This window comes from Delphinus delphis, chromosome 8 (assembly GCF_949987515.2).
Source record: "Delphinus delphis chromosome 8, mDelDel1.2, whole genome shotgun sequence".
NCBI lineage: Eukaryota > Metazoa > Chordata > Mammalia > Artiodactyla > Delphinidae > Delphinus > Delphinus delphis.
Genome location: NC_082690.1, coordinates 55,054,059 through 55,064,249, shown reverse-complemented (window position 1 = coordinate 55,064,249; position 10,191 = coordinate 55,054,059). Strand labels below are relative to the sequence as shown.

The 10,191-nt window shown below is 37.6% G+C and overlaps 1 protein-coding gene across 5 annotated transcripts in view; it reads right to left on the bottom strand.

Moving 5' to 3' along the window:
* Positions 1-248: 248 nt before the first annotated feature.
* The window catches only part of ALG8 (ALG8 alpha-1,3-glucosyltransferase), a 28,470-nt gene continuing 18,527 nt past the window's right edge, over positions 249-10,191 (bottom strand). For 2 of the 5 annotated variants that reach the window (XM_060018206.2, XM_069540929.1), the window contains 8 exons: positions 9,334-9,460; positions 8,964-9,067; positions 8,046-8,166; positions 5,482-5,621; positions 4,131-4,270; positions 2,685-2,782; positions 2,297-2,369; positions 283-931 (listed from right to left, as the gene is read on the bottom strand). In XM_060018206.2, coding sequence (XP_059874189.1) covers positions 700-931; positions 2,297-2,369; positions 2,685-2,782; positions 4,131-4,270; positions 5,482-5,621; positions 8,046-8,166; positions 8,964-9,067; positions 9,334-9,460 — 1,035 coding nt within the window. In that variant the 3' untranslated portion in view covers positions 283-699. Of the gene's footprint in view, positions 932-2,296; positions 2,370-2,684; positions 2,783-4,130; positions 4,271-5,481; positions 5,622-8,045; positions 8,167-8,963; positions 9,068-9,333; positions 9,461-10,191 lie in introns of all 5 variants that reach the window. The other 3 variants (XM_069540930.1, XM_069540931.1, XM_069540932.1) reach the window with 3 other exon arrangements.

Sequence of the window (10,191 nt, the reverse complement as noted above, 5' to 3'; positions counted from 1 at the left end):
ATGAGGAAAGTTTGAGAAGGAGTAGCCTTATCAAAATTGCAGTACTTGCTTTTAGAATAAATGAACTGTACAAGATGTCCTTAACTAATGTAAGAGTAGATGTGGTTTATAGTGTCTGCTGACAGGCCAAACAGTTCATTAAATATTCTCCCTGGCTTTGTGAGTATTGTCAATGTATAATTTCAATGAAAAAAAAATCTCCTGGAACAAGGTGTACAGAATGGGGACAGTGCACACCACTTGCTTGTATGCATGCCAACAGGAAAATGTAGGAGTTGGAAATGATCCAAAAATTTTGTGTGCAGAAATACAAAATGGTATTTTATTTATATTTCCCTTAGCATATAATTCTAATTATGCTTTATACCCTGACAATGGTTATCATAGGCTACAGATAATCATGCTGTTGATCAGACTCCCTCCTTGCCTAGAGCAAGCAAAGCAGCCTCAATGATCTCAGACAATTTTAATAGGGGAAGGCGAGATTTGTTTCAGATGTGTTTCACTGCTTATGGAGGACAAGTGGCTTCTCACCATGGTGACAATCAGGTTGCTAAGCTGGGCAAGGCCAAGTTTAGAAGAATGGTCCTCAAACAGATTTACTGAAATGAATGGCTCATGCCACCAGCAACTTTCTTCAAGTTCTGATTAATTTCCCATGAAATAATTGCTTGGAATACATCCAAGCAGTTCCTTTATTCATTGCTTCTTTGTCTTGCCAACAGGAGGGTCAGTCAATACTGAAACATACAGTTTGAACCAAGCATATGTGATGCCCACTGCACAATACACTGAGGTCAGTAACAAAGGGATAAAGGGGTACTTCAGCTTCCAAGAGGTGAAAGGGAATACAAATTCACAGAAGACTTCCAGAGGCCCCAGGCCAAGGAGGTAGAAAGTTTCCATCCAATTAAAAAGAGGTTTTTCTTTTCTGAAGAAAAAACGAGAGGAGTCTGATTTTAGATGAGTCATTCTGCTTTTGCAAACATTTCTCAGCTAAAGCTTCTCACCTGCACTGTCGTGATGTGAAGTACAGATAAAGCTAGAGTCAAACGAATGAATAAAATTTCACATTTTAAAAAAATGATAAAGATATATCATTACATTAACTCAACAATCCAAATTTACCCAACCATCATCTATGTTGTCACTTAGCTGAAGTTGCTGAGAGAGAATTAGCTATGCATTTGGAAGAGGAAAGGGGGCTGGATAGTGTGATATTGGAATAAGAATACGGTAAACAATGCATAATTTTTTGTTTTGGTAAAATAATATAAAATTTGGTATTTTAACCATTTTTAAGTATATAATTAAGTAGTATTAAGTATATAGACAATGTTGTGTCAATATCCACTTTCAAAACATTTCAACACCCCAAAAAAGAATCTCTGGAAACATTAAGCAATAATAACTCCCTATCCAGCACCACCATTGCTCTCGCCGGTCCCCATACCTACTAATTTACCTTCTGTCTCTATGAATTTGCCTAGTCTAGATATTTCATGTAAATGAAATCATACAGTATTTGTCCTTTTTGTGTCTGGCTTATTACACTTAGCCTAAGTTTTCAAGGTTCATCCATGTTGTAGTATATATCAGAGCTTCATTTCTCTTTCTGGATGACTAATATTCCATTATATGTATATATACTATTTTGTTTATCCATTCATTTGTTGATGGACATTTGGGCTATTTCTACCTTTTGGCTATTGTGAATAAAACTGCAATGAACACTGATGTATAAGTATCTGTTTGAGTCCCTATTTTCAGTTCTTTTGGGTATATACCTAAGAGTGGAATTGCTGAGTCATATGGTTATAACTGAGTTTTCATATAATTAAGCATTTGAGGTTTCATGAACACAATCAGATATAATCCATAAGCAAGCTTTAAAAAATTATATAGGTAACATTAAGTTTAGAAAAGAAAAAAATTCCACCCATAATTCTAAGATATGTAAGAATTTTTTACATATCTTTTGGTTTTAAGCATCTGTATTTATGTGGTTTTACTCATAATGCACATTTTACATTCCATTTTTTAGTTTTCATACAAAGTTTTAATTTAAGCTGGGTAGTCCCTCCTCAAATATTCCCCCAAACTAAAGCCATGACCTATGTTGCCATGTGAGAGTGATGGAATATGGGTAATTTCTCCTGCTATCTGCTGATATTTTGTAATGTTGTGATGTTACTATTTAAACTTAAAAAATAAAATTTAAAAGGCTTATCAATCATTTAGGAGTAAACATTTCACAAGAGTAAATATAATTTTAAATGCATTTTTTTTAGCTTACCTGAATAGAGTCTTCAGTGAGGAAATACTATAGATGGTAAACAGTAACATGAGTAAGATTTTAATGGGAAGTTCTGTTAAAAGAATAAAAAAGTACATATGATAATTAAGTTGGTAAGAGAAAGGTTTATGGTACTTAAGGGAATATAATCACAATGACACAGCTATATAGTGCTAGGAACGCTTTCGGAGCTTAACTGTACATTTTTGTGACATGTAAAGATACTGAGAATTAGGGACATGTTGGAGGTTTTATTTAAAAGAATGGATGAGCTCTCTCTTTCTAAGAGATTTTAAGGTTGTTTAAATCAGATAGTATTGATCAGACAGTAGGCTCTGATGAAAAGACATGGCAATTAAATAGATCTCTCTTAAAAGAAGCTATTTACCTGGTGCAGTGAAGAGCAGAGGGAAGAGGGAATAATGTCCTGATGTGGTCAGAATCAGAAAAATTGAAGCATCTCCTGCTTTTCCCACAGACAAGAGGCTAAAAATAAAAATTCTTATAATAATTCCTTAAAACATCAAATGAAGCTTATACTTGCAGATAGCTGGAATAACCTGCATCTAATATTATTTCTAGAACTGGCTTATGCATAAAATAACATACTGATCTTTGCTACAAGTCCAATTCAGTTGAGAATATTAATTTTTTCAGTGGGAAACTTTAAGCAATACAAAGAAGAATGCATCACACTGAGTCATGGAACATTCAAAAAAGAATCTTGCCTCTGAGTAACTGCCTCCTCAAAGAAAGGAATATTGTGGGATTGGGAGCTGCCTAGTGGTGGCAGCTAGAGAAACAGGACTTGGAGTTTTATTTCCAACCCTATAGTCCTTCTCTTGGACAATGCCCCATACCTGCTGGTGTTTAATAAGAATTCTAACTAAAGACGTTAGAAGTTTTTCTCTATTTTTTAATTTGGAAACTCCAAGTTGCTAAATGAACCCAGACAAGCGATATACTCATCTGACAAATTTGATTAATGTCCTTTCAGAGCTTAAATGATTTCTCTCAGGATTTAAGAAAAATCTTAAGAAAAAGGCTAATTCTATTACCATCTGTCTAACTGGGTTTCAGTTGTATATAAAATGGACACAACTGCATTTAAAATGCCTTTTTTTTTCTTTTTTAGCATGACACAGTGAAAAGATCTTAAGATTCAGCATGATAAGATTCAGGTTTAAGTCCTAACCCTGCTATTTGCTAGCTGTGTGACTTTGGATAAGTCACTTAAACTCTGAGCCCTAGTTTCTGCAGATGTGAAGACAGGGGATGATATCCACTTATACTAATTATCTTAAAGGTTGTTGTGAGGCTCAAAAGAAAGAATGCAAAACAAAACAAAACAACAACCCCCGCCCCCAAAAAACCAACTAACAACAAAAGCAGTTCTGAAAACTCTGAAGTGCTGTATGTGTTAGGTATTATTCCATAATGGACTCAATCCTTACTTTGACTAACAACACTTAACAAGGAACTGTGGGACCTTATTTTCACAGGTGTGATGACACCAAAGTCCATGCTTTTTCCATACTATGCTGCTATTCAATAGCCAGAAGTAACAGCCTGGTATCATGGCGCTTAATCACTACAGTACCCCTTACCAAAAAATGCAGGAACAATACAGGCAGTTTTGCATACCTTAGGACCCTCACAGGTACCAGGATCCCAAGTTAAACATCCCCATTCTGTCCTGGTATAAATCTGTTCCCACGTGTCTTTGCCTTTGCCCATCCCACTGAACATGTCAAGAAGCGACAGATCAAATGGAAAACAATAGGATCACTGTGAAATATGCCAGAAATGTTGAGTGACTGAGCTATCTGCTTACCTCATTGGGAGAACTGCAAGGAGTATGGCTTTTTCATGGACATGCCACCCAAACATGAAGGAGCTCAAGGCACAAAGAATTAGACATCGGAGAAAGCCTCTGGGCCCTTGAGGTTTAAACCAAAGACAGAAAATAGAGGGCTAGAAACAATAGGCAAAGATAAAACTTCAGTATCATTTAAAATAGGCTTTACTGAAACATTGTTCAGGTGAATGTAATTTACATCATCTCTGAAAAACAGTAGCTCTTAAGACTATTCTCCATCAAACTGGGATAATTCGCTTTGTGAACAGTCCACCAAAAGTTAACATAAAAACAACTACTCAGGAAAAAAAAAGGCATTTGGAAATATATATTGAACACATTAAAATTAATTCTATTCGTCAAAATTAATATGAAATGATAATTAAGTTCTAGGATATCCAGTATAACTCCTAACTACACCTTCATAATTAGTTAATTAATAGTCACTGAACATATTAGGTCAAACTACAAAAGTTCATCGATATTGTGGAGCTAATAATAAATTAGATCTTAGCATATTAATAAACAAACACCTAACTTTGTGGGCTGGAGTGTAATTTACAACAAAACCATGGCCTTCCATATGCAGCTTACAAGGCTGAGTTTTAGGAAAAAAGTTTTAAATTCAGAACATGTGGATAAATAGGCCAACAGAGCTTAACTACCTACCAGTACTGCCACGTAGTTAAGTGGGGTCAGGTGTCTTGTGAGTAGATTTGATTGTTTAGAAACCAAAATTAAAACTGAGTGTAATTAGATATGATTAAGTTATTTATCCTGAATTTTACTAAAATTGTATCACGAAATTGAGGGCATCATGATCACTAACAAATAAAAACAGCTATGAATGATGCCTATAACAGCATCTGATTCATATAAGATTCTTATCTGATGCTCAGACAGCCTCAATTCATTGACTCTCTCAATTCATTATCATCGACACAAAATATCCATGCAGTACAGACAAATTTAGAGTTTTTATCAGTTAGCCATGTATGAAAACAAAAACCTGATGTCCCTACTACATTGTCCTCTTTCTCCACGGTGTGGTCTAAGTTCCCTCCCCTGGGCTTTTCTTCCTCATCTGACGGTGAACAGATGGTCTATTAGCTTCTGGTGAGAACCTCTCTCATAGAGGCTTTACTAGTAATCCTTCCTTACAGTGTTCAAAGTTACCCTAAGAAAAGGAAATGCCTCAATCTGCAGCAGGATTACATCCATGGAATTTATCCTACAGTTGGGAAAACTTGAAAGTTAAAATTCAACCAGCCACACAAAAGAAAAGCAGAGAAAACTCAAGAAATGAGGACCATGTGTGAATTCTTACCAATATGGCAATCAGAGTGCAGATAAGGGTGGCCAAGGGTGTCACTGAGGGAAGGACTGTGTGTTGGAACTGCTGAACTAAACCACTTGTCATTGAGGCCTTGGGAATCTTGCTGGGGTCAAGAAATTTCAGTTCTAAACCTACAGAGTAAAAAGACATTTTATTTTGTTTTGGTTTGATTAATGGCACACCATATTTTACCAATCAATTCCTTGAGGAAAAAAATAAATCTACTAAATCTTAAGACTGTTTCAAGGTCAAGATTTCATTAACTCGGTCCTGCACCATTCTACCTAAAATGCCTCTAGTTTAGACTGCAGCTGTCTGTATTGGAACAAGAAACCTTGCTGGCGGGCAGCATGAACAGCTCTAAAATGAAGCGAGCTTTCTAAAATACAGGTCTACCATGTCACAGGCCAGCTTTGAATACTTCCTTGCCTATGGGATAAAGTCCACATTCCTAAGCATAGCACATATGTCTTCCATGATCTAGCCCCCTCCCACATCTCCAGCCTCATCTACTCCACCTTGTTAAATACAGCTTGGCCACAATGAGCCGACATACCACTGACACCTGTGTCCTTTTGCACAGACTACTGCCTTTGCTTAGAATGGCCTACTCACTTTTAAAAGTTAACTCCTAATTCACTTACTCATCTGAGAAAGCTCCTGACTCAGGAAATAGAGCTGATTTTCTTGTGGGCTAAGGTCTGTTATACATGTCTCTGTTCACCACACTGCACTGTATCTGTATGTATGTTCATTTCCTCTACTATACTCGGTTCCTTAAAGGCAGGAATGACAATTAATTTATTTCTATCCCCAGCACATAGGAGTTCAAGAAATACTTACTAAATGAACCAAGTCTGAGGATAATGATGCAAGTCCCAGCCCCCAAAAAGCTAACAGAACAGTCAGGGACAGTCTGAGCACCTGAATGGCCCTGTCTAATGCCATTGAAAATTAGTGAAATGTGGGAAAGGTGTAGACTACCAAAATATTTTCTATTCATTCACCTTGTCCCTTTTTCCTTCAGCCTGCTGATTCTCTCTTAAAGCTGATCACTATCTGCCTGAAACAGAGTTGCCTAACCTGCCACTTACTTTCCATTCACGACCTCCTTGAGGAGACAGATATACACGGTGAGGTACAGCAGTTTCCTGACTCAGGTAAGGCAAGCGACCCTTGTACCTCATATCATGCTGGTTGTTTAAAGCTTTTAGAAATGTTAAGAACTTACTTTATAAGATGCCATGTACATCAAGGCCGGACTCAGTGGGTGAGCAATAATACCAAATTATGATTTCCTGTAAGTACGCAGCCAAAACGGTAATAGCAGCCACCACGCATTAAGCATCTACCATGTGCCAAGGGCTTTGTAGCCATTACTTTTTGCCCCCCTGAGGCACAGAGAGATGAGTAATGTGCCTAAGTCACACAACTAATAGGTGGAAGAATCGAACCCAGTTCTGTCTGGTTCCAAAGCCCCTGCTACTGACAGCCTAGCACTTCTTTATTGTTGCATTTGTTTCTCACACAGGTTTTTACGTTTTTAAAGGTTGTAAACAAAATCTTATGTGGCCTAAAATATTTACTGTCTGTCCCATTACAGAAAAGTTTACCTATCCTTCTCTTGATCCTGCCATTTTCCATCAAGCTAGGCTGTGTTCACAAATGAGAGACTGTGAGTTGTTCCACACAATTATTTTCAGAACCATCTAAAGGTTATAAATTCTTTTCCATCACACCTCAAACTTAAAAGCATAGCCTAAGTTTTCCCTTTCTTCTCATCTCATGTTAAACTGCATGGCCATCATTTTCCTTATTGGTTCAATACCCAGAGTCACAACTTACACATTCTTCTTTCCTGCTTCTTCACATTTTTAAGTTTAAAACTAAGGCTATAACTACTGAATAACGTTTTGCTTAAGGTAAAATTACCTTTTTTTTTTTTTTGCGGTACGTGGGCCTCTCACTGTTGTGGCCTTTTCCCGTCGCGGAGCACAGGCTCCGGACGCACAGGCTCAGAGGCCATGGCTCACGGGCCCAGCCGCTCCGCGGCATGTGGGATCCTCCCGGACCCGGGCACGAACCTGTGTCCCGTGCATCGGCAGACGGACTCTCAACCACTGCGCCACCAGGGAAGTCCCAAAATTACCTTTTAAAAATGTCTAAAAAGTTTATTTTTTTCCCAAGGACAGGAGCAACAACCTCACTGCCACAAAGAGCTTTTATAAGGAGTGCAGTCTGTTTCCTGCACTGAAGTCTCAGCCCCTAGAACCACTCTGCTGTTCATTCTGAAAGCTGAAACGCAGGGCTGGAGAACAAACAGCTCAGCCACATTCAAAACACAAAACAGGTTTTTCTATTTGTCAATGTGACTAGTCCTTTCAATATTCATAGTCTAAGTAAGAAGGCTTAGGGAATTCCACGGCGGTCCAGTGGTTAGGACTCGGTGCTTTCACTGCCGGGGCCAGGTTCGATCCCTGGTCGGGGAAGAAAGATCCCACAAGCCGCACAGCACGGCCAAAGAAAAAAAAAAGTAAGAAGGCTTGCTACCATACCGATGACGGACAGCACTTTGTCCAAAGCACTGTACAAAGCCCAGAAGTTTGGGGCCCAATACGCGTGGCAGAGGCCCCTCTTGAAAGGGAAGAGTCGGGAAAAGACTTGAGGCAGTTGGTTCTGTTGAAAAGAGATTAAACAGTGATCAGTATTTTCTAAATTCAAAAAGAGAACTAGGGTACTGTCTATGGCATAGCGTGTAGAAAGTTATGAGGTCTGAGTTCCGATTTTTATACAAGGAAGTAGTTGTGTGATCCTGAGCAGTTCACAGAACCTCTTTTTTGTCCAACCTTCTCATCTGTTAAGTGGGACAAGATACATCAGAGTACTTTGAATACCAGTCCAATACTATAATAATGGAAGAATTTATAAGGGGCAAAGGAGAACACAGACTGCAGCTTTACCAAGTTTACTAAAGAGAAGGGGACGGCAGGGAAGGCTTGATGAGAGATGCAGTGTTTCCCAATTTTAGCAGAAATTAAAACTAATTAGTTGAATTCAGCATGAGGGAAGAAGTGAAAAAAGAAAAACACCTGTTGAACATCTGTAACATTCTAGGCACTTTAGAATGTTTGCTGTCAATGAATGTGAAAGCACCGTGAGTACTGATTTTGAGGTTACAAATAAAGTACAGCAAACAAGCAAATTAGCAAATATGGAAATCTGTGACTAATTATTAGCAACTCTGTGTGAGTGTGTGTGTCTGTGTGAGGCATATAGTTAAACATACAAATATATGCACATACATATTTGCATAAGCACAGAAATGTCTGAAAGAATAACATCCTATCTTTGGGGAATCATAGTGGGAAGGAGTAAAAAAGGAGTAGTTTTCCTTATTTTATATATTCCTGGCTTTATTATTTTTTTCTAAATAACAACAAACATGTATTCTTTATAACAAATAAAAGACTTACCAAGGCTAGAAAAGGACCCAACGAAAGAGCAGAAACTAGGAAAACAATTAGTCCCAGGGAAATAAGACGGAGAAAACTGAAGCTGTTCCATCGGATGGACCCATCTACAGAAAAGGAACATTATCGTTAACCAGGAGCATGGAAAGCCGTAACTTATACAATACGCCAAAACTAGAAGTATCCCATGATAGTACACCGATCTTTATGATGTGGCAAGAGCAGAGAAAAATCAGAATGGGTAAAGGGTTTATAAGATCAATAGCTGAGAGATACCCGTTGTGCCTCATAAAACTCTCTCACAAAGCAAGCCACCAAGTCAAGGTAAAATAAAATAAAGCAAAAATAAAATAAAATGATCACTAAAACTTGCCTGGTTTATTTGCAGTGAAACAGTAAGATCGCAGTAAATATACACCGTAAGCTGGTGCTACATAGAGGTAGATGTGCTTGAAATGTAGGAGAACAGCAAAGAGAAATGCTCCTTCCATATGCCTTTTCTAGGAGATTTAAAAGGTAAATAATTCAAAATTCAGGGTAGACTAAACACAATAATGTAGTATCCTGGATTGGATTCTGGAACAGAAAAAGGATGTTAGTGGAAAAACTGGTGAAATCTGAGTGTACCAAGGTCGGTTTCTTAGTCTTGATGAATGTACCATAAGATGGTAACATTAGGGGAAAATGAGTGAGGGGGTACAGGAACTCTATTATCTTTGCAACTTTCCTGTAAAGCTAAAATTATTAAAAACAATAAAGTTTATTAAAAAATAAAAACACTGGAGACTGGTTGCACAACAGTGTGAATATACTTACCATTACTGAACTGTACATTTTAAAATGCTTAAAATAAATGGGTGAGGGGAGGAAAGAAATAGGTGAGGGAGACTAAGAGATTAAGTACAAACTTCCAGTTGCAAAATAAGTGAGTCATGGGTATGAAATGTACAGTGTGGGAAATTCAATAACTATATTGTCATATCTTAGTATGGTGACAGATTGTAACTAGACTTATGTGGTGATCATTTTGAAATGGATAGAAATATCGAATCACTATGTTGTGTAACAACTAGCAAAAACAAACAAACTCTAAGAAAATGAGATCAGATTTGTAGGTACCAAAGGTGGGGAATGGGGGAGGGAGAACTGAATCAAGGCAGTCAAAAGGTACAAACTTCCAGCTATAAGATAAACAAGTACTAGGGATGTAATATATAACATGATAAATATA